Source organism: Cinclus cinclus, chromosome 1 (assembly GCF_963662255.1).
Source record: "Cinclus cinclus chromosome 1, bCinCin1.1, whole genome shotgun sequence".
NCBI classification, from domain to species: domain Eukaryota; kingdom Metazoa; phylum Chordata; class Aves; order Passeriformes; family Cinclidae; genus Cinclus; species Cinclus cinclus.
In genome coordinates this window covers 62,652,883-62,677,246 of record NC_085046.1, presented here as the reverse complement: position 1 = coordinate 62,677,246, position 24,364 = coordinate 62,652,883, and the positions used below count along the sequence as shown (strand labels likewise).

The following is a 24,364-nucleotide window of genomic DNA, read 5'->3' as shown; positions in this document are numbered from 1 at the left end:
ATACCTGAATGAAAACCTATGTATTCAGTTATCACTTCAGTTATTTCCTACAGTGAAAGAAAAAGTACAGATGACATGGTAAAAAGCACGGCTGAGATTCCACCTGGAAAACTCAGTACAGCATTTAGGAAGAGGAGTTCAAAACAGAACAGATCCATTAAAGGATTACTGGGAGAAGTGTGGAATGGTGAACATTATCAAAGAAGAGCAGACTAAAAAAGTTCAGTTTGTTTAGTCTAGCAAAATAAAGACCAGGAAGGGATATGATTATTTATGCTTTCTTTCAGGCCTTTCTTTCATGGTGTTACTGAAGTTCCAGGAAAAACACTAGGACAAGAACAAATGGGTGTAAACTCTCTTTTATACAGACCTTTTATTCTGGATTGCATCAGGAGGAGCACTCCTGGCAGGTCAAGGGGGGTGATCCTACCCAAGCACTTGTGAAGCCACATCTGGAATGCTATGTCCAGTTCAGGGAAACCCAGTACAAGAGGGACATGGACATAATGGAGACAGTCCAGTGAAGGGCCACAAAGATGAATAAAGCTCTGGAGCATCTCCTAAGAAGAAGCGCTGAGGCAACTGGGGCTATTTAGCATGGAGAAGACTCAAAGGGAAGAATCTTATCAATTCATAGATACATCTGGAGGGGTGGTACAAAGAGGAGGAAGCCAGATTCTCTTCTGTCGTGCCCAGTGACAGGCCAGGAGGCAATGAGCACACATGGAAACACAGGAGGTTCCCTCTGAAATTTGGGAAACACTTTTTCACTGTGAAGGTGACTGACTATTGGCACAGGTTGCCCACAGAGGCTGTAGAAGCTTCATCCTTAGAGATACTTAAAAGCCATCTGGATATGGATCTGTCCAACCAGGTGGCCCTGCTTGAGAAGGGGAGTTGGACCGGATGGGCTCCAAAGGTCCCTGCCAACCTCAGTCCTTCTGTGTTTCTGTCTTAGGCTGGAAATCAATTGACTTCTACCCCCAGAAGATGGAATGGCTTCTTACTCAGAAGAACAGAGGACTAAATTAAGCTAATTTTAAGAGTGAGCTTGATTGGGATAGGTGACATGATAGCAGGGAACCTTTACTGCTGACCCTACCAGACATGTGCCACTATATGGTCTTTAAACATCATGGTAATGATAATATTTTATGGTAGTGGAAAGGGAAGGGAAAGGAAACACTTTTGTACTCTTAAAAAGTAAGATCACAAGGTCCCAAAGGAATTGACATCACCTATCTGTGGTTAATATAACTATTATATAATTAAAAGGGATTGATGTTAAATGAATAGAAATTTTCCCTTTTTTTTCTTTCAGTTTTCTACTATGTATTAGGAGAAATCAGATGCTTTGCCTAAGAAAAAACAAAATGCCACAGCTGGTTTGTAAAGTTATTTACAATTTAAATCAGTAGGCAGGCCCCAGTGAACTGAAGGAAAGGACAACCCTGCCATTATTCCCCCTACCCAGAAAGCTCTCACCCCTCTTCATCTTTATGATTAGGAATGTCTGGTATGCAAGCATCACTCCAGCACATCCATGCAGTCCTCTTGAGACTGCAAGTCCCAAATTGAGATTAAGGGCACTTGTAAGCAGGGAGCTGGCTCACAAACATTGTCCAGAGCATTGATAATTATTATGCATTTGCTAAGTGCAGGTGTGTGCCTTTCCACAGGTAGGAGAAGCGAGTCTGCAGCCTTCAAGTGTCTTCACTAAGGTTAGCAAACAGACACCATATGCAGTCGGTCAAACACACAGAAGTGCTCAGACTGTCTTTAGAGGTGAGCCTTACGCTCCGCTCCGTAGGGATGAGTGGGAAAGCTGTAAATATAAACAGCCTGATCAGTGGCAGCAGCAGCCTCTTGGAACAAAAGAGGAGCTTTCCTGTTAACCCTTCTGCACATAGTCACAGTCCCCTTGTTGGTGTACTTTCTGCTTTGAGAGAGAAGCTGAACTTTGCTGGCTACCATGGGAGAGACTTGGAACTGGGGCCCTGCCCTTGGGAGGAAGAGGAGGGTGGGGAGGGAGGAGTACATCCACCAAGCTTGCTTACTAAGTCAGCTGAGCTGTTAACCACGCTGGCCAAGCCAAAATTTCTCCTTATGTAATTACTTTTTAGCAATGCCTGCAAATAAGCACTCTAGCAAACGTGTTATCTTTATAAAGTGTGGAGAAGAAGCTCTTGCTTGAAAGCGATTAGAAAGGAGAACAGTACACATGGGCACGTCAGCAAAGTAAGGAAGCTGAGCAAGACAAAGCCTTCAGAGAGGAGGTGAAATTGTGTTTGCTAAAACATGGAAGTCAGCTCAGCACAGATCTTGGATTTGTCTGCTGTCTATTGAAGTAATCAGGAAGACTCACATTAAGCTGAGCAGGTTTCATCAGGGCCTGCAGAAGGTAGAAACAAGTGCTGAAGGTGCTAATTAAAGTGCATAGTAAGTCTTGTGATCTTTTATTTAGAAAACAAAACACTGCATCACTTCTCCTTCCAGTTCTCTCCAGTCTGAAGAAAACATACCAAAAATAATGATCTTGTAACTACCACCACCACCACAATTACCAGCAACAGGTCATACTCTCATTTTTCTATTAAAGACTGTCAAAGAGTAAAACCACTGGGTATCCTTTGTTGTCATGTTGCTTCAAGTTTTATCTTCTTTAACTCATCATAAAAGGCTTGCTCTTTGCAGGTGAAAATATAAATTGAGGAACAGATGACCTATGGAGGCTTCCAAGCTTCTTGTATGTTGTCTACACCAGCATTTGATATGAAAACTCAGACTAATTATAGCAGTCACCCAAAATATCCAATATAGAGTCATGGTCACTGGGACCAGCCTGCTGCCATTGCAGAGGACTGAAAAAAACCTCAGCAAACCAGTGACTTGAAAGTTAGTGACTTCTGATTTAATTATTCCTACAGTCACTATTATAAATGGAGTTGCACAGGAGGAGCTGGGGTAAAAGTATTCCTAAAAGTGTTAGTCCACACATAGTTTGCATTGTACAGTCCTTCACCCTCTTCTCTCCTGTAATAAAGCTTGCGTTGCCTGTCTCCCAAAGGCATTCCCTGAATGACTTAGGTCCTTTCCCAGCATTCATATTGTGATCTGAGGTTTCCTCCCTTTAATCTGACAGCAAAGATGAAAGGCTGTTTTAGAAAAGAAACACAGCAAAACAAAAACATGGACAGAACCTCTGTGAGAATTAACCCTTCTTCTGAAATTAAAGTGGTGAGGACACACATGTACACCATAGTTTGACTGAACAACAGCTAATGAGAAATACAGTTCTGGAATGGACTAAACTGGAAAGAATGAGTAAGGGTTGTGCAGAAGTCATAAATAGGAACAATGTGATTGAAATTCAGAAATCAAAATTTTAGCCTTATCATCAAGAACACTGGCTTGAGGTTTAAGTCAAGTCAAACAAAAGGGTGAAAGTCCATTGCTTGATACAGATGTCTGATAATAATTCAATTGCATGGCTCTTATTTCTCCAGTGAGAGAGACACAAGAAAGACAAGATTTACTTCTGCCTTCAAGGTACACTTTTCTAAGTAGTTTGGCTTTGGTTTTTTTGATATTTTTTGGTTTTCCTTTTTTTTTTTTAAATCTCAGTAACACTGACACAGTGGAAATATGTGAAATATAGTATCAGCTGCATTTTAATGATAACACCATCCAAGTACTGAACAGCTTTATGAACATCACAAAATAAATTTCAAAAAGCTGTAATGCTGGGCCTGGGGTAACTTCAATTTCACTTCACCATACTAGGGAAGAAATGGTGCACTTTTCACTTGGTCTTTAAAAGGCAGCAATCCTTCTTGCAAAATAAAACTAAAAGTGGCTAACTACCCTGCAGCTTTAGAAATCTTTTCACACAGTCTTCTTGGGACTAGAACCTACAGTGTCATCTCTACCACAGTGTACTACACCATAACTTTTCTAAACTGTTGGCTAAGACTAAAAACCTCCTCTGTAGGATCTGCAAGACATATTTCAGGTATAAGGTCTCCCCTGAAGCTGGTCCAGAGTGGGTCTTGCCCCAGCTTGCTGCTTACTGAGTCACTGCACATGCCAAAAGGGAAGTGTGGTATTGGGCCACTCAGTCTAAAGGCCTTTTAGGAACCAAGCAAGGGTTCAGTAAATTATGAAAGAATAAATAAGAAAAATCAAACTATTACAATAAGTTTCTTTCACAAAGGATTTCTGATGCTGAAAGTCATAATTGCTTATTAATATATTCTAAATATGCACAGGAGCTTCAGCACATAAAAGCCCAAAGGAGCATTCCCAGAAATTGTCATCATAAAGTCTGCTGCAAAGACTTCTCCAGGGCAAACCTCTGTACTAGCCTGAATCTCCCTGACTTCAAGTCCAGTCCTGCAGTATTTATTTATGTGGACAATTCCATTTGCAGTACTCATGACTGCACAGATAAACTACTCATGACAGAGCAAGCCTCAACTCAAACAAGTCAGTTCAAGTAATATTAGGAATAGAAAACACTAATACACGTACTTTAAATACTTCTGGCTCCATAATGTCATGCTGTAAATTGAGGGGAAGTTGGCAGAGAACTCACTGAAGAGCCCTATTTCCTCCCTAATGAAGGACAATGACAGATAAGGGAGCCAGGCACATCCTTTTCGTATTAAAGTGATTCTATATTTTTAATACTTAATCTGACTCTTTTTTCTACATTTCTTATAAAGCATATTTTAATGACGCTATATTTCTTCTCAAGGTAGTGCCTTAGTCTGTGATAGTAAAAGGCACAATTGTTCTTTGTTTTGTACTTTTAGTACAGATCAGTAGTTACTAAATACTGGTTAATACTGGTTAAATTCCAGTCCATATTATTCAGGAAATCATGCTAGGTGAGCATCAAATGGATTTTACATTTCATCTATTTATATTTGGACAAATTCCCAGTAAGAGTTACCTCCTGTGATTATGTAGGTGTAGAGTTCTTTCAAGATAATTTTTTTTGTACTAGAAGTTTTAAAAGCAAGCTTTGATAAAAAACTATTGGTTGGTTTTCTTAGTATCTTCAGAGTCTTCTCAAAGTAAATTCTTTCTTTTTCTGTTATAATTTTAGATCTCTAATCCTGTATCTTGCTTAAAATTATTCAGTACAAGGCATATAATGATATTTAAAATATTTAAAATGTTTTATGGAATCTTGTGACAAGCAATAGTTTCCTGATTTTAAAAACAATACATTCCATGAAAGCAGGATTTGTTCTCTGACCTTGGCTCTCTACCCGTATAGTGCTCACCTGTGAACTAAGAGTAAAAATTGCCACATTAAGAGGGATCTTTAGAAAAATGCTACATATGTATTAATTCAATTACAGGGAGTGTACTGCCCTAAAATGCTTAGTTTGCTCCAAATCTTTATTTCCCCCCAACAGATTTTTGCTGCAAACTAACAGATAATAAAAGCTACAAGTAACTGATACCTCTCCTAAAGATTTCCATCTGGAAAGTGTCTAATTGTAGCTGGAAAATCTGTTCAAATGCAGGTTATTCCTCTGCCAGAGGTAAATACTAATCAAAAGACAACAGCCCTTATCATCTTGTCCATTTTCCAGGCTGAAATGCTTCACCTCTTAAGAATGCATTCCCTTTACTGGAATGATGGGTGTGCTCTGCTCTGTGCTCTGACTTGGTGGAGTTCACCCTATGCTTAAGCCACAGACACCTTCCATTATTTTTTTCTCCTTTTCAGAGTAGATCTTGTCTCCTCCTTTCTATCCTCAATGTGAAATTTGAGCATTTCAAAACTGAAACCACACACTTTTGCGGAGCACACTGGAAGCACTTATCTAGGAATACACTGCGGTTTGGAAAAGTATTAATTTCCATGATTTGTAGGAAACACCAAAGGAATTAGTAACAAGAAGATCATCAGTATAGTGTCAAAACTTCTTCCAAAACCAGACAAGAGGGTGATTAAACACAGACTCTCCCCGCTTTATTACGGTAACCTTTTAATGGGAACTCTGAAATCTAGCCTGAAGTCTGCCAAAGGCTTCCCTTGATTCTCAGCTCTGTTGTCTACAGCTGCAGGGCCAAGACATTTATACTGTGTTTGCCCCACAGAGAGGTTGGAGTGCCAAGTTCAGGAATATCTGTAAATCTCTTGGAAAGCAGAGTGAGAAAAAGGTGTAAATGCAATGCATCATCTGCTCCCTGAGAACCTCTCCAGTATTAAGAGAGCTTTGAAGCTGTCCAGAATAGTCAGACATGTTACTCAAAGAAGGCACTTTAGAGAAAGCCTGGCTGTTTATGTAACAGTATCAAAGAAGTGCTTGCTGTACTTGGAACTTCTGTCAGTTGTCCTGATATGCCTGAATGAAGAGTGAGGTTTAGAACTTGCTTGACAAATATGTGTATTTTTGCTTTGCTCCTGTGGAGGCAAGCCATGACTCACAGGTGATATGTAAACTGTAAGATGAGCTTCTCAGTAGAGTCAGGGGAAAAAACCTCAAACATTGAAGAAAAGAAACTCCTCCTGCACAGGGTGCAACAACACACTGACCCATGGTCCCAGGGAAGAAAGCTGCTTTTTGACCTCCATGAACCCTTCCAGAATTGAAAGGTTTCCTATATCCAAAGCTACCATCTTGATGGACCTGCTCTATAAAATTCTTAGTGGTTTGAGGGCTGGACATTACAGGAGATCTCCTCTTCCCCTGAAATCATGTTTAAAAATGCTACAGTGATATTACATCCATGTTTTGGAAAAATATAAAGATCAAACTGATGTGCACAGCAATGTTACTGAAGGGAGTGGACAGACGCTCAGAGGGACAATGGCCAAAATGAAATAAATGTTGCAATTTTCCCACCCTTTTCCCCTCATTCATCAACCTGAAAAAACCCTATATTCTTTATCTAAAATTATTTTCTTCACAAGCAAACCAAAAAATATAGGTTACAGAACATAATCTCAATATGCGTTTCTGAAACTTCTCTGACTCCTTTAATTCCTTAACAGTGTAAACATACCCTGATATATTCATATGCAACCTGAGATCAGTGATTAAAAATAGACCAAATAGGAATTGCAGTGTGTGTGTGTGTGTGTGTGTGTGTGTGTGTGTGTGTGCACAACAGACATAGCAATCTCTACTGGGGGGGCTGAAGACATGACACTAAAGGAATACTGTCTATCATATTTATTTGGTTTTAATCCAATGGCTAGAGAATGAGGTTCAGAGAGTTATGCAAAGGTGGTGGATTTTTAAAAAACAAACCAAACAGTAATTGTCACTGAGGCAACTAGACACAGTCCTATGTTCCTTTCTAAATGGAATGGGCACCACCTTTTTCCAAAGGTAATCATACATGTAGCTATCCCCATTCCAAGCACAACCAGTCAGGCTCCAAACCTAAGGAATCAGTTTGAGTATGGGCCCTTCAATATTTGCCATCCCTCTCTCAGAACACAAGATTTTGTGTCAAGATTTCAGCTTTACTGCTGCATTTTCTCTTATGCACCAAGGAACTCAAATTTTTTAATACTTGGTTTTATACAGTTCATTATGGCTTCTCAATTTACGCACCTGCATCAATTAAGGCAGAATGCAGTGGTTCCTTTCATGCAGTGCTGTACAACACTAAGTACCAAGCTGTAGAGTAAAAGAAGAACAGTTGCACTGTTCACAGAAGAAGGCTGCATTTGCTTTCAGTAGGTAGGTAAAGCAGAGACTGCAGGAGATGGCACACTGGAAAAAAAATGCTATTAGGGAGAATAAAGTCCCAAAGTTTATTTTGCTTACAAACCCAAAAATCAAGTTATTTCTAGTTACTAAAGGAGACAGGAACAGAATGGGCAACAATGGGAGTTTTTGTAGATTTTAAAACAGTATGAGTCAAATGTTTAAAAATCAACATTTCAACTGCTGGAAAGTTGCCTACATGGCAGTAGGCCCTAGGAAATTTGCCCATCCATGAATTTAGTAGCAAAAAACCAAACTCCTGGTGCACAAAAGGTCTGAGAAGATGAAAGCTCACAGCCCATGGTTCAGAGGAAGTGCTACTGTGATGAAGTATTAATTATGTATGAATACAGAATTGATGGCATTGCATGCATTTTGACACATAGCAGTCCCCCAAAGGAAGGGTTATCTAATTGGTTCTGTCAAAGGCAGGCATTTCCTTGGCATCTAGAAAGGAATATATAATCCAGGGGTCTGCTTCTCTAAGTAAATTTCCTTCCTGGCCTCCCAACTGGGAACCTGCTCAGGGCCATACACACCTCATACTGCAGAACAGCCAAGGAGGATTTCTGGGTCTTCCAAAAATACTTGCTGTTTGGCAAGGCAGTAGAGAAGGCTGAAAAATAGCAACTGTGCACATCCATATAATAAATGGCCCCACAACAACTTCTGCAGGATATTGCCAAAAGGGGGAATAACCATCTACAGGGCAACTGCAATACTAAAGTGGTGTTGTAACAAGGAAATGTGATGAAAAGAGGAATTATCACTAAAATATTAAAATATAGGAGTAAGCAAATCACACTTTATTGGCAGGTCACTGTTCAATTAACCTTTATAAATAGCTCCAATTATGAGATTTGTTTTGTTTAAATAAATATTGACATGAGACAGATTAACACATTGGGTGAATTAGAAGGCTAACATGCTCCAGTTTAATGCAAGTATTTGGTAAATCACTGGTTCAGTAACACATGCAATTATTAAATGCCCTGAAATCAGACCAAAATCCAGATAAAAAAAATTACTGATAGATTGTCTGTGAATTTCAAATTAGATTAGTTAATAGTAATGATTTCAATTACTAAAAAATTAGCCCAAATGTTTTATGTCATTTTAACCTACTCATCTCTTCCTCAGATAGCATTTGCATTTATATGCTGAACCATCAAAGTAATCATTTAGCAGCACCTAAATGCCTAAAAATGCGGCAGTGACTTCTAGTGGGGGTATTAAATCCTTCTCAAAATAAGTCATATATAGCATAATTTCCACTATGCAGTAAGGCAAAAGGACTTGTGTCCACAGTAAAACTGTGAGAATATAAGTGAGAATATAATATTAATGTGAATAAAACAAGAGAATATAAACTGATCTAAATCTCCTTTGTGTTCACAATCAACAAAACCTCATTTGGAAACTAGAGGGAAAAAAAAATGAGGCTTACTTCTCACTAACATTTCAATTTGCAGTTGAATCCTGGGGTTTGGAGTGCAAAAGCATCATATCAATGACAAACCAGGGGCAGGCAGTGCTGAAAACCTCCTACGTGTAGCTGTGTTAGCAGTACAGCCAACTCAAACTTACATATGCAGGAGTACTTGTGGTCTAAATGTGAATACTTCAAGAGGCTTTTAGGCAAAGCAGCCCACGCTGTGTAACCACACACCAGATTACCTCTAGGTAAAGACACAGACTTGGGCATTTTAGAGGAAGACAAAGTGCTCCAGTGCAACCTTAATAAAGGTAGGAATAAACTAGCAGAGAAAAGAGCGCATTTTCCTGGTACGGAAAAAATAGAGTTTGAACATGATTTCACTTCTCACAACTCACTCATCAGTGGTAGCTCCTCCATCACAATCATTTCAGCTGGATTTATGCAACCTTGAACAGAGGCTTCCAATTCTCCTATCATTCTGTCAAGGCAATCTCCTCCCTTGTGCACAATTCCTGGAAACAGTTCTGTCAGGAGTGTATCTATACTTAATTAAGAATAGTGAAAACATGCTGGGGAAATGACACATTACTCTCACAGGTCTTTGATTACTTTCCAAAAAGGAACCAAAACCACTCGGTTGTCAAGGCATGGAATAGTTTTTAAATGCCAAATGATTTGTTTGGTTGATTTGTTGCTGGCTACAGGCAGCCAATAGCCAGGTCCTCTCCCACAGGTAGGCAAGAGACGTGATACAAGTTTTGCAAGAAGCACGGTGTGCTGGTGAGAGGGTGATTTCACTCAAAGCCCCAAAACTGCCTCCTCCCTCCACTCCTACAAACACCAGAACTCCCCATGCTTTATGGCCAGAAGCAACTTGAGCCTGCAGCAGTAAGCATCTAAACCCACTCAGGTAGAGCTATACACTTTCACTGAATGATCACCGCTGTCTAAAACAACGAGAGAATTGTTTGCCGTGTAAGTCAGCCCGACAGGATAAGAAAGCCCGTGGCTAATTAGAGGATTAAAGATGGGAAATTCCTCAGGTTTCCCTAAGCAAATGACAGCCTGGCTACAAACATCCGTCACTGTAACACGACCTTCTTTGTCAAAGGCCGCCGCGGTAGCATATATTCTGGCGGGGAAAACGAGGTTCAGACCGAAGCTGTCCATCTGGCCGATGAGATCCATCTCCGCACTGAATATCTTCACGCGGGTGCTGCCCTTGCTCGGCCCTCGAGCTTTCAGGTGCTCTATTACCACGACAGCGCCCGAGGTCCGGCAGACCGCAACCGCTCTGGGGCTGACCAGCTGGGCCCGGATCATCTGACACTTCTTTAACTCCCCCGTTCGGAAGTCGGCCGCCAAGCGGTACAGCGCGCCTGCCTCCGAGTCGGTCAGGATTACTTCGCTCTTGGGGGTGGCATCCAAGCCCCAGGGCAAACAGAAGCCTTCCCGGACAGCCAGGACCCCCCTTCCCTCAAAATCGAAGGCCTTCACGGAGCAGTCCCCGCCGTCCGTGACCACCACGTGCCCGTCCGACGTGACCGTCACATCGAGCGGATACTTGATGTCATTGCTCGCGGGCCCCCGCTCCCCGAACCGCCCCAGGCAGAACCCGCTCGGCCCGAAGACGTGGATCCTCTTCTTGCCGTCGTGTGCCACTGCCAGGCGGCCAGACCCGGGGCAGGCCGCCACGCCGGTGGGGTTCACCAGCGACCCCCAGCCCCCCAGGCACAGCCGCAGCCCGAGCCCCGCGGGGGCCGCCGCCGCCCCTCCGCCGCTCCTGCCCAGGGCCGAGGCGAGGCCGCCGGCGGGGCCCAGGAGCTCCAGCAGCTGCAGCAGCGGGCGGCAGTCGCTGGTCTCGGCGGGGCCGCAGAGCCGCCGGCAGAAGGGACACTCCAGCCTCTGGCGCTCGGCGCCGGCCAGGGCCCCCACGCAGCCCCGGCAGAGGACGTGCCCGCAGGGCAGGTTCAGCGGCCGCCGCCGCCCGTCGGGGCCGTACGGCTCGAAGCACACCCGGCACTCCAGCAGGCTCAGCTCCGCCTCGTCCTCCGCCGCCATCCCCGCCTGAGGAGAGCGATCGGAACCCCCGGAGCCGCCGGGCCCAGCGGGGCGGGCTCTGAGCGCAGCTGAGGCGGCCGCGCGCCCCCTGCGGGCCCGCGGGGGAGGAGCAGGGCCCCCGGAGCCTCCCTTCCCCTTCCCCTTCCCCTTCCCCTTCCCCTTCCCCCCCCCCTCCCCCTCCCCTCCCCACAGCACCCGTACGTCCATCAGTGTTCATATGTCCACCAGAACATTCAACCACCCGCCAGAATACTCGTATCTCCAACAGATTCTTACGGACACCCAGTTACCAAGTTACCACACCGCTACTATCTCTTTTTTCTCCCCCTACCAGAGGAAGGAATCAAGCCGGGATTTCACAGAATCGTGGAATCACTGAATGGTTTCGATTGGAAGGGACCTTGATGATCCCAGGGCAGGGATGACCAGGATAGACCAAGTTGCTCAAAGCCCCATCCAACTTAGCTTTGAACATTTCCAGGGATGGGCATCCACAGCTTCTCTGGGCAACCAGTTCCAGTCTCATCACCCTTGCACTAAGGAATTTCTTCTTAATATATCACCTAAACCTACCCTCTGTCAGATTTCCCCTTGTCCTGTCACTACATGCCCTTGTAAAAAGTCTCTCTCCAGTTCTCCTGCAGGCCCTTCAGGTACTGGAAGGCTGCACTAAGGTTCTCCCAGAGCCTACTCCAGGCTGAACAATCCCAACTCGCTCAGCCTGTCTTCATAGGAAATGTACTCCATCCCACTGAGCACCTTGATTTCATTGGATTTTCCAGTTGTTCTGGCAAAATTTAAAAAATATTTGCATTCATCATTAGTAGACACATTTCTCAGACAGGCACGTACACACATTTTTGTAAGGTGCATGGACAACATGTGCTCCTTCTGCTAGGTGTATTTACAGGGTATTCTCAGAGTAATTGCAGGGCACACACAGATCTTGCACATCCTAAATGGCTGTTTTGGCACGTGGCTTTGCTCCTGCCAGGCTGTCGCATGCCTGGGAGTCCTATGCAGGACACCAGAGAGCATGTGGCAGCCCCGTGCCAAGTGCCGGGCCTTTTGCAGCTATCACGTATCTCTGGAAATCTGTGATAAAATTCAGGAGCTCTCATGTTGCATCTGGAAAAAAACTTGAAAGGAAGGAGATGCTTTAACCTGCTAGCTGCAGTACTAGCCAGGAGTGAAAACAAACAAAACCAGCAGCTCCCAGCTTGCACTGGCCTGCCGGCTACATCCCTTCTTCTGTCTGTTAACCCAACCTTGAAACACGAGTATCTACATGCAGTACTGAGTGTTCCAATGAGCTGTGGGCATGGGGACTGCTGTGCTAAAACCAGCAGAGTCATTTGCAGCTCTAGGACTATGGCACTCTAAATGGCTTTTACTTGCCTTCTATTCTTGATGAATTATGATACACTACATTGCAATCATACTTTTCCCTTCAAACTAAGCTGCAAAGGGGAAAAGTTGCTGTGCTCTGTCACCCTCAAAGTAGAGATTTTCCTCATACTCAGACAGAACTTCCTGTGTTTCAGTTGTGCCTTTTGCCCCTTTTTCTGTCCCTGGGCAGCACTGAAAAGTCTAGTCCCATCCTCTTGTCAACTGCCCTTAAAGATATTTGTAAGCATTGATGATCCCTTCTCAGTTGCCTCCTCTCCAGGATAAACAACACTAGCTCTCAGCCTTTCCTCATAAGCAAGATGCTCCAGACCCCCAGCCATTTTTATAGTCCTCTGCTGGACCTACTCCATGTCAAGGTCTCTCTTTGACTGAGGAGCCCAGAACTGGACATAGCACTCCAGATGTGGCCTCACCAGGGCTGAGTAGAAGGACAGAATCACCTCCCTTGACCTGTTGATCACACCCTTCCTAATGCACCGCAGGATACCACTGGTCTTTTTGGCCACAAGGGCACACTGTTGGCTAGCTTGTTGACCACCAGGGCTCCCAGGTACTTCTCTGCAGACCTATTTTCCAGCAGGTCAGGCCCCAGCCTGTGCTGGTTCCCTGGGCTTTTTCTGCCCCAGGTGCAGGACCCTGCACTTACCTCCTTTAAACTTCACTAGGTTCCTCTCTGCTTGGCTCCTGTGCCTGTCCAAGTCTTGCAGCATGGCAGCACAGCATTTTGGTGTGTCAGCCGCTCCCCCTAGTTTTGTATCATTATCAAACTTACTGCAGGTACACTCTGTCCCTTCATTCAGGTCACTGATTAATAATGTGAACAAGACTGGACTCAGTACTGACCCCTGGGAACACTGCTTGCTAAAGCCAGAACTAGCCTGATGACAACACTGAGCTCCACCACTCAGCCAGTTCTCAATCTACTTCACTGTCCATTAACCCAGCCCATTTCCCTTGGTGAATCTATGTTGACTACTCCTGATAACCTTTTCTTCCACTTGCTTAGAGACAACATCCAGGATGGGTTGTTCCAAGGATGAAGGTGATATTGACTGGCCTGTAGTTTCCTAGGTCCTCCTTCTTGCACTTTTTCAAGACTGGAGTGACACTGGTTTTCCTCCAGTCCTCAGGCAGCCCTCCCATACGCCGTGACTTTTCAGAGATGATGGAGAATGGTTCAGCAATAACATCTGCAGTTCTCTCAACATTCTTTGAACCTTCTTACTCAAGTCCTGCTGGTTTGCTTGCCCTAAGCTGCACTCTCAAATGAGTGAGCAGCACACTTGTGAGTGACTGCCAGGACATTTTCCACCCATACTCTCCCCTTTGCTGTCATCCAGTCTACTTCCCTCCAGCATTTCTTGCTGTATGGTAATTTCCTCTTGGCATCTGCTGCCTTGCCTTGCCCGCTCACTGCCAGCTGTTCACTTTGACACATATTCACAGGGAACCAACTTGCAGCAGCTTCCCTACTCTCTCTGCTCAGCCTGGTGCAAGGTCAGTGTCCCATAAAACAGCATTTGAACCACAGCTGCCACACTCCCAGGGCTGCTGGCTGACAAGGCCAAGTTACAGAGTGCCAGGCAGGCAGCATCAACCAGCAACAGCTGAAAAGGAACAGGAACATTTCTTTCTCACAGCTCTCATGATTTGAATTGATATGGAAGAAAAAGGTATGCTTTGGTAATGGTTGGTTGTGCATGGAGTTTAAGAAAAGCTGTTCACATCTCAAGGCAGTAAAGGCAGCTGTGTAGGAGAGCTGACTTGGTATGCAAAATGAACAAAACTCCTGCTTTGAGGATGCCCCATTTTAAAATATGAGATATAAGTAAAAGCAAGGTGGGAGGCAAGTTATTTTAATAAATTTTAGTCAAGCTACAAGCTTTAGTAGATATAGCACCTCCAGAAAATAATCTAGTCCCCATTGTCTGTGCCTCTCTGAGAAGTCATCGACTTCTTCAAGATGCCTAATTTCACAGCAGTTGCCTGAAAAGGAGGTAAGAATAATGAATTAGTGAATGATTAGTCAATGAAAAATGCAAACTGTCCAGAAAAAACAAGAAATCTTACCCACCGATTTCCCCACAGTGCCTAACATAGTGACATAAATGCACTGGGGGAAACTTTGCATTGGTATGCAACTGTCTGTGCCAATGACTCTGCACACAAACACTGTCAGAGTCTCAGAAAGTCATAAATTTAAAAGTGAGATATTACAGCACATCAGGAGGAACTCCTAAAATTAATTCCTGACATAGCTCCAAATTTCATTATTTTGATGGATTTGAATTATACATTTTTAGCATTGTCTTCAAGTGCCATGTTACTTTTCTTATTTGTCACAGAAGTACAGTAGAAACTGTAGCACTGGTAGGACTTGTATTAAAACCAGAGCGACTGGTGGATGAAGTGCAGGCAAAGACAAAATGGTCAAACAGAACTCTAAGACTGCAGCTACAGGATTACTGACTGCAATATGAATCCTGGGAGAATAAAAAGGTACGAAAGGGAGACAAGAAACTGTTTGTCTCTTGGGTTTTCTTAATTTCTTTTGAAGAACTGAGAATTTTCCATGACAGCAAAATCCCTGTAGCTAAATGGTATTTATTTTGCTCAGCATTTTTCCATTATTCCAGCCTCCAGATAAGCAAATGACTGTATCACTTGTCACAGGGCAAGGTAGAGGAATATGAACGTGTTTATGTGTTTTGGAAAAAAAATTCCTAAGGCATAGGTGAAATTTTACTCACCAAACAAACTTTTAATTTCAGATTCAGGAACATAAAATGGTGGGCCTGAAAGCAAAGAGGTGAAGCTAATCAGAGAGGAGACATAGGAAAAAGACAAAATTTACACTGCAGTAGGAGAGCCAACCCCTTCACTCACAGCACCTGGCCTGTAATTGGGCCCCAGGGTGTAGCACCATCAGCAGGAACCAGTAAACATGTCCAGGAACTCATGGCACCTTGGCAGGCCAGACAGCTTCAGGTGTTGCTGCTGCTTCATCTCCTGCTGCAGCAGGGAATCATGAATATGACATGGATATGACCATTCCCAGTGTGCTGTGGGAATCCAGTCTACAATCTCTTTAAACTACAGTGGCATGATTAAGGCTAAGAGCTGAACAACATCAGAGGGAAAGAAACGAATTAAACTGTTGTTGCTTGTGATAGCAAGACCTATTTTTTGTGGGGATAATTATGGTGAAGGGCCCAAAGGCAGAAAAAGATCTCTTTATTTTGTGAGTTAATATTAACTAAAAAATCTCCTACTTCAGTACATAAAACTGTAAAAGGAAAAATACCTTATGATTTTACAGAATTTCACCTCTTCCAAGTACATTTAGAGTGTGGTAGTGGCTGAGAGAGAGGCACAAAATGGGCAACACATTGGGTTGCAAATACTGGATAAACAGTATGAAACTGATGTTTTGGGAGCTTTTCAAGCTCGGAGACCAGACAGGATGTTACTAAGTGCTCTGACTTCCAGCTTCATTGTAGCAGCCACACTTACAGTTTAATTTCATTTTTATTATACTATGACTGTCCTCAACTTACCCTTTGCATGTCTGAATGCTAGAGAAAACAAGCTTGGTCAATATCTAAATTTTTTAACACACAGCTATACTGGTGTCATCAGCTAACAAAGCTATGCAGATAAAAATCTTGGGGAAGATACTAATACATCTACTATATCTTTATACAATTTGTATTAGAGCAAAATCACAACATTAACAGTATAAAGTTCTCACCTCTGTGTTTGTTTGGATCATATGAAACAGTAACAAGGAGATAAGAAGAATTTTTCTCCACTAGGTTGATCATCAAAGTGGCATAGCTAAAAGGAAAAAATTATACTTCAATAATTTTGTAAAGCATTCAAGCATAGCATTCAAAATATTCAACAAAATGCATTTCTAGGCAGTCAGAATTTGAACTGAACTGCAGAGAGAGTAAGCAAAACCTAGTTTAAATTTCAGGAGCATAAACTTCATGCTACACATGAAAAACATAAAATAAAGGTTATATTTATTCCTCAAAAACAAGCATTTATCTTTTTTGCACATTCAACTCAAGATTAACAGAAAAACAAAGTATTCATCTGCACAGTCTAGAATACAGCACACAGTACAGTACTGATCTTTTTAAATTACTGTGAATTGAAGATTCTGCATCTAATTAAAAAATCCCAGGAGCAGGTTCAAACTAAATTTGGGCTAGCTAGAGGGAAGAACAAAAATTTGTAATCAAGGAGAGTGAGGGGAAAAAGAACAAACACAGAAGCAGTAGACATGATGAAAAGGAAATAATGGAATTCAGATGAGACTTGTAGCCCTGCTTCTGCTGGGTTGGAACAAACCAGATATTTTCCCACCAAGAGGCAGGGGAGCTTCCTGAAGGTAAAGTACAGCACTTTGCGACTGCAGCAGATGCTTGTGGTAGAGAAGAACTTGCGTAGGTTGGTCCTTAAAGTGAAAAAGGACTCATTAACAAGTTACAGGATCAAAATCTTGTCATTGATACATCAGAGAAAAGACAGCAACAATGCAGTTTACTAACCGTTGTCTGTCACGTGGATTCACGGCTACAAGAGCTCCTCTGTCCCAAACCCCATCAAACTTGCCAACTATTGAGCTATAATGAGATAAGGAAAAGGCTTAAAAATAGTAAAAAAAGAGACCTTTATCTTCTTTCAGACACTTTTGTGAGGTCACAAGGATTCTGCAGCTAGCGATGCAGATTCCCCACCACCTTTTTATTATGGTGCAGCACTTTCATAATCCAAATCAACAGAAACTGGAACTCAAGATGCCCTCCTGGTTCTTTATCCTGCTGTGATAGCAAAGAGGTGTGGGAATTGGACAGTGCTTCCCCATCATTAGGGGCTGCTGAGACATGGCAGGGAGGAAGGGACAGGAAGGAATGTAGATTTAACACATATGGGCTACAAGTCTGGGTGTTCAGTAACCACATCCTGCTAACATGCACTCAGCACACCAACAGTTCTTGACCACCTTCTAAAACCCATGCATGATTTCATATACAGGCTAAGGAAGGTGTCTTGTTGCTTTACTATCATTGACTCAGCACATTCAGTAACATTTTTGGGTTTTTTTTAGACACCTGAATTCCCAGCTACATGCCCAGGACAGTTAGCTTCAGCTCGTAATTTATTCAATGCTAGAAAAGCTGTTGATTGCCTCAGTTCAACTCTGCTGCAGACACTAGGTTTGCTCCTGGATATGCTGGCAGATGGCTTCAGTGGCCATCCAAAGCCTGCAAGTGAGCAAGACTATAAAGAAATGCCTTTATTAATGGATGGCAAGAGAAGCCAGAGTGACATAAAAAGCAAGAATATCCAGGGATAAGAAAGAGCCTGGGTTCTGGTAATTATTAAAATAGGAAGTTAGACAGTAAGGTGGTAATAAAGTAAAATGTGTAATTTCAAAGAACGTTTGAATGAGCTTTCTTAGAAAAATGTGGCATACAATTGTGCAATACCCTTCTGCCTACTGGGCAGGTGTCAGAGTCCAATTGCATCACCTCTTCATTTCTTAATTTGTGTCTTCATTTCTGTACAAGTTTTGGCTAGGGTAGAGTTACCTTTCTTCATAGTAGCCTGCATGGGGCTGTGTTGGATTTGGGCTTGAAATCATGTTGATAACACACTGACCATTTATTTATTGCGGAGCAGCACTTACACAGCACCAACACCTTTTCAGCTCCTCACACCCTGGCACCAGTGAGTAGGCTGGAGAGCACAAGAATGAATGAGACACTGGGTATGGACACAGCAGACATAGATGACCACAGCTGAGCAAAGGGATATTCCAAACCATCTGGCTCCATTCTCAGCAATAAAACTGGATGGGAGGTTGGTGGATGGAGGGGTACTGCTTGGTGGCTGGCTAGGCATCAGTTGCTTGGTTTGTGGTGGGAAATTGCTCTCATTTGCACCTCTTGTCTTTCTTGGGTTTTATTTTCCTCTCTCTTTGGTTGTTCTTTTTTTGTGTAGTTTTTTTGCCTTACAACCTTTTGAAATTTCTTTTTAATTATTAAACTGTTTTCATCTCCACACGTTTCTTTCTCACTTTTACCCTTCTGATTTTCCCCCATCATCTTGTGATGAGGGAGTGGGCAAGCAGCTGTCTGGTGCTTAGTTCCACCAGAACTCAGCCAGAGTTAAATCATGAGAACTTCTCTGCCCACTGCTATTTTCATTGCAATGGCATTGCTAAGTCTCTGGCATCTCACCTACAAGCTGATCTTGTATTTCCCACTCCACTGCCATGAGACGTGATAACACTTTCAAGTGCTGACTTCTTTTAAAGCTTGCCAAGTCTAAGCATCTAAATAACCAGCCTTGTAACTGAAAGGAGATTTTTAAAGAGACAGTTAAACAAGCAAGGGACATGCAGGGTACAAAGGAAAGTTTAGTGGGGCAGGTGACAAACTTGATCTTCTGAGGCTTGGAGGCAGTTCTCCTTTCTGCGTAGCTGAGTCAGCTGAGTGACCTCAGGCAAGCCACTGGGGTTTTCTGTACTTGGTTTTTCTTTCCAACTTTAATCTGGTCTAACTGGAAGGGCAGCAGTGGCTCCATACATGCATTTAGTGTACTTTATTCCCCACCTACTTCATCAAGGCCTAGAGACATCCCAGGCTGCACGCAGGCTCATGCTTGTGGCCTTGTCCCAGTCCTGGTCTCCTGGCTGCCCAGATCTCAGGACCTACTGAGTGTCTGGGTGCTCCTTGCCCCTCTGCACATCCAATTTCCTTCACAACACCATGAAGCCATGTGAAAAAGGTCAAAAAAGGCACACAGCTGTCTTTCATTCTGATGTGGAGTCAGGATGAAGCTAAGGTATGAGGATGCCTCTCACTGTGTCACATTGCTATGTGCTTATATGGCATTCAGCATGGGTTAGGTAGTACTACATCTAACAAAACTTAACATGCAAATCAGAAATTCATGTATCTGCAGAAAACCCACTGGATATAAGAGTAAGTTTGTGAATTTCTGTCTCTACATAGGTTTAGTAGTTTCAATAAATGCAAACTTTTTTTTAAGTCTTGCAGCCATAATTGTATTAGGAGGTACAATGATTGTGTAACATAACTGTTTTACATATTTCCCAGAATTCCCAGAAAGAGCAGTAATTCCTGTTACTCTTTAACTAGCAAGTCTTTGAAATGTCCCACTCTGACAAAGGTCAGAAACACATCTGAGTTTTCTTCTAATGAATGCTAGGCTAATGGAGATGAAAAGGACCTGTTAGTAGGCCAGCCTCAGCAAGAGAGAAATAAGTTTAATTTCCATAATTACTGGGTAATTAATCAAATTGTCTGTACACAGAAAGTAGAAGTGTGTGTGCATTTTTCTAGTCACAGGTACCTGCTGACTGATGTTGGGAATAGAGTTCACTCTGCATCCAGAACATCTGCCTGCCAATTTATTTTGTGACAACAAATTATGTACTGGATCCAGTGACATGCACTGAAATTGCCACTAATTACCTAATTTTGTTTATTTCAAAGTATTATTCCACCACATTGTGATAGAAGTTACAGATTTCACCACACTACTTGCTACAAATGACTACTACTATGACTGAATTTTTCAGAAATGTATGAGAAGCTTAAGCAATCCTTGGGCAACTTGTCAAGTCACAGCAAGAAAGATTTAAAGGGATCCACAGTGTAGCAAGTAGCTACACTGGAGGGACCAGGTGGGTAAGAAACCAGGCAGTATCTACAGAGTCATATTCATGCAGACCCCATCTGTTGGGTTCTTTGCAAGGCTAGTTACATATATACCCTACTCAAACCAACTGGAGACAGCTGCAGCAGCAGAAATCTCAGTCATGGTCGACTGTCTGAAAGACTCTGAACTCTAGTAATGAACAGTCCTTTTTCCAGTGCTTTGGCATATTGAAAAAAAAATAAAATCATATAGTAAACACTGTTTTCTGGTGTCCTGAGCTACCTATTGTGCCTGTGTGTACTAGTTCTGGAAAGCCCATAGAAGTAAAGGTTAAGACTTTACCTCCTTCTTACTGAAGAGCCATGGAACAAATTCTTGTGCCTGACAGTTGTTTGTAAGAAGAGCAAACAAGCACAAAAAACTTTACCAAAACCTTATAATCTAGGGAAAAATCACATCTGATTAAGAACTGCAAGAGGAGGGAACTATTGCACTAAGACACCTCTGGACATATTCTCATTACTTTTACTATATTACGCTGAGTAAGAGATTGTGCTAAAGTTTTGCTTATTACAATTCATCAGTAATGTTAAAGATAATTCGGTTTTGCTAAAAAATGCAAAAAGCAAAAATGTTTTTTGATAACTTTCATGGAATGTCTTGGAATAAGACACCCATTTAAAGATAATTAGTTGTGATCCTTAACTATTAGCAATGGAATTAGACTTTTGTTGGAGATTGCCCATTCAAATTTCTCATACAAATTAACATGGGCTTGCTTGAGAGGAGCTGACAAATCGTTGCCTGTTTCAAATAAAATAATAGTATTGGACAGTATTAATACATATCTGATTACGGAGAATTGTAAAGCACAATGAATATTCCTACCTGGACAAGTCATAAATACTGCAGCAGTAGAGAGAAATGTTGCCAGAGGTACTCTACAATAAAAGCAAAGGAAACAATCCTTATAAGCTAACCATCTTTAAATACGCACTCATAAGTATATATTTATACTTCACATCTTAAAATATACCCATACACTATTAAAAATAAATTTTTAAAAATACATTTATATGTAATAGGGAAAAACACTGACAATTATTTTTAGTTTTAGTTTACTGAGGTAACTCTTCTGATCCCTTCCAGAGAGGTTCTAATCTATCAAGGCATGCAACTGTCCTGTTTTAAAATACATTCATTTTACATTCAGGTGCTTCACTGTCATAAGAAGGCCAAAGCAGTAAGTTTAGAAAAATAACTTCTCAGTCCAAAAATACAACTCAGAGCTTCCTTTTAGACCTCTTCAGGAGAACCAAATGATTACCAGTAAAACAGATGCATAAAAGTAGAATAACTTGTTTGCTCAGTTGTACCAGCATTGCGTGATTAACCACACCAGACCATTTGACAACACAGGAGACAAACCTGGAAAATCTTTGCTCCTGAAATCTCAGGGACTGGCTCCTCACAATAAGGCAGATTGTGGTCTGAAAAAAATTCCTTCACCGCTTGCTCACTGACTTCTACACCAACAACACTGTGCCCCATGTCCGCCAGCCTGCGCACAAGAAAGAGAGCACCCAGGTTTACATGAGGCCCACAGGCTGGGCAAAATGTGCATAATTTATTCCATAGGGAAAGCCCAGTTTCAGGATGCCCTGATATGTCTAATTCTGACTTTCTGAAGTGTTCACATTCTATTGAACACCTCCCTTCCATAGTCTGAGCTTAAATTAGCACCCCTCAGCATATAGTTGGCGAGGACTTTATTTAGATTTAATGAATTATTCATTTATTCCTACTAACTTGACAAAAACAGAGGCGATCACACTGAGACACTGTCTATATCAGAAAGGTGCTGTGCTGTGAACTTAGGCACAGTCCACTCAGCTGCCTCTGTGGCTTGGCAGGAATGGGCAGCAAAGCAGGTGCAGTAACCTCCATGCTGCTGCTGCTCAGCAAAACACCGTGTGTCAGAGCCCACAGACAGCCTAGGAACCAGTTACTGTGATAAAACCTGATAGCTGGATTACTTGAAGATGCAGTGCAGGTTTGGGTCTGTGCTCCCTCCCTCCAAGAAAACACATTGGCTTATACAGACCCTAATCGTAAATATAACACTCCCTCCCCTGCCCCCACCCCCCCCAAAAAAAAAATAAAAAAGGTAAAAGTAAAATAAGAAGTTTAAAAAAAAGAAGTTACATTTAGCCCAAATCACTTAAATTTCCAGAGTGGCATGCCACATGGTCTCTTGAAAATGTTGTCTGACACAACTGACCTCATTGTGGACAATTTAAGTTGGCATTGCTATGAAAAGGAGCAGTGGTAAGGGTATAGCTTCAGTCACTCTGTCCATCTAAATGCAGCATTGCCCAAGCTCAACTTGGGACAATCAGGAGGACTTTCCAATCAGACTTTATTCATTAAATTTATGCTACTATACAAAACACCAGGTTCCTCCTCCTTTCAGCTTCCAGCGACACTGCTTTCCTAGCAGTGGAAATGTGCCACACTTCCACTGGCTGATATAAGGTTGGGAATTCCCCCTCTCCTTCCCACCCTCCCTCCCTACATCAAGTAAGATTTTTGCTCTTATTATCTGTGTTTTACCATTTCATCTCTACGGCTTTACCACAAAGTGGGAAAAATATCCTCAGTCCACTCCTGCCATTTAAAAGAACATCCAGGTACTTTTGGAGGAGCCTGTGGAAGAAAAGACACGTTTTACTTAACTCAGCAAGTATTTGTGCTGGCACATGAAAGGCCAAGTCCTACACACTATGCAAGGTGGCATTAAAAACTCCACAATGACACACACATATGTTATTAGCTCAATAAAAGCCTTCACCTTCCATTTACATAGCAAGAAAGTCAATTTCATGTCATTCAGAAATTAAAACTATTATGTTTGTTCTGTTTTCTGGTTGTCTTTGCAAGTAAACAATCCAACCAACCCACCTCAAAGAGGGTCATAAAAAAGATTTTTAAACAGAATGATTATGAAATATATGCATCAAGCAAATCCCTTTTACAGGTCTTGAAAGACTATATAATCAGGTTTTCTCTCTCAGGTCCTTGTCTTTTACTGCATGGTAGTTGCTCTGATACCCTCTGCACATTGTCTCAAGCCCCAGTTTCACAACATGAACAATAGTGCAAAGCTTCTCCATCAGAAAATTTAAGATTTTCTAGCCAAACCATCCAAGCTGTAAGATTAAAAACCTGATTCAAGAGCAAGAGCTCTAAATTAATTTCAATACTTTCTTTTTTCTATCCTTTGCCAAAAGTAGGTCACAAAAATACCTATATTTTTGTTTCAAGCTGTGCCCATGTAAGATAATTTGCTTTTTGCAAATGTTCCATTTTCAATGAAGAGTTTCTCGAAAGAGCCAGGACATTACTCATCTCACGGCATTACTTAAAACAGCTTAGGCAGAAGAGTAAAGTCACGTACGGATGCTTTTGCTCCTTATGAAACCCGATGTTACCCATTTCCCATTTCTGTAGCCATTCCTCCTCTGTCACCACTCTCTCTTTCTGAGACTCAATACCAGAGCCTTCCAGGAGCCCGGATGCATCCGTTGAGTGGTCCATGTCTCCAGAGTGCTTGTAGCTGTGAAAAAAGAGAGAATTACCCCCAACCAAAGCATAGTTTGGAACTGGCTCTTACTTCCTCAAACCGGACAAAAATTTGGTAGACCTCAAGAGAACACAATTTGGTGACAGTCGCAATGTAGCTAGCTGTAGAGAACGCGACAGAGCCATCAGCACACTCCTGTTACCGATCGCTTCGGCCAGACCCCGTTTCCCGGGGCGGCTGAACGCGCCTGCCCAGCACTGCGGGACCGCCGCTGGCCTCCCCTTCCGCACCCATCGGGAAGCCTCCCTACCCCGGTACCGAAGGAGGGAGATGCCGACGTTTCTCTCCCATAAAACCCGCGGGCAGGAGGCGGGGGCGAGCGGCTGCTCGGGGCCGGGGGAACCCTCGGGGTGACCCGTTCTGGCTCAGCAC

The 24,364-nt window shown here is 42.6% G+C and overlaps 2 protein-coding genes across 2 annotated transcripts; both read right to left on the bottom strand.

Moving 5' to 3' along the window:
- Positions 1 to 10,083: 10,083 nt before the first annotated feature.
- On the bottom strand, positions 10,084 to 13,791 carry NHLRC1 (NHL repeat containing E3 ubiquitin protein ligase 1). Its single transcript, XM_062508546.1, has 2 exons — positions 13,706 to 13,791; positions 10,084 to 11,326 (listed from the first exon to the last, which is right to left on the bottom strand). The coding sequence occupies exons 1-2, from the start codon at positions 13,789 to 13,791 to the stop codon at positions 10,084 to 10,086; spliced, it is 1,329 nt and encodes a 442-aa protein (XP_062364530.1).
- Positions 13,792 to 14,518: 727 nt separating this feature from the next.
- On the bottom strand, positions 14,519 to 24,226 carry TPMT (thiopurine S-methyltransferase). Its single transcript, XM_062498770.1, has 9 exons — positions 24,135 to 24,226; positions 23,807 to 23,965; positions 22,963 to 23,055; positions 21,778 to 21,910; positions 21,238 to 21,290; positions 17,208 to 17,282; positions 16,400 to 16,485; positions 15,399 to 15,443; positions 14,519 to 14,634 (listed from the first exon to the last, which is right to left on the bottom strand). Exons 1-9 carry the CDS (start codon positions 24,224 to 24,226, stop codon positions 14,519 to 14,521), a joined length of 852 nt encoding a protein of 283 aa, XP_062354754.1.
- Positions 24,227 to 24,364: the final 138 nt, after the last annotated feature.

What these genes read in the sequence shown, in the direction of transcription:
- NHLRC1 (XM_062508546.1), bottom strand. Translation starts at nt 13,791, where the DNA reads ATGGGAGGGCTGCCTGAGGACTGGAGGAAAACCAGTGTCACTCCAGTC. An exon ending in GAGGACCTAGGAAACTACAG is followed by an intron (nt 11,327 to 13,705) that starts GCCAGTCAATAT and finishes GCGGGCCCGCAG; the next exon opens with GGGGCGCGCGGCCGCCTCAG.
- TPMT (XM_062498770.1), bottom strand. Translation starts at nt 24,226, where the DNA reads ATGGGTGCGGAAGGGGAGGCCAGCGGCGGTCCCGCAGTGCTGGGCAGG. An exon ending in CAGGAGCAAAGATTTTCCAG is followed by an intron (nt 21,291 to 21,777) that starts GTTTGTCTCCTG and finishes CTTTTATTGTAG; the next exon opens with AGTACCTCTGGCAACATTTC. An exon ending in AATCCACGTGACAGACAACG is followed by an intron (nt 16,486 to 17,207) that starts GTTAGTAAACTG and finishes TTTTCCTTTTAG; the next exon opens with CTATGCCACTTTGATGATCA.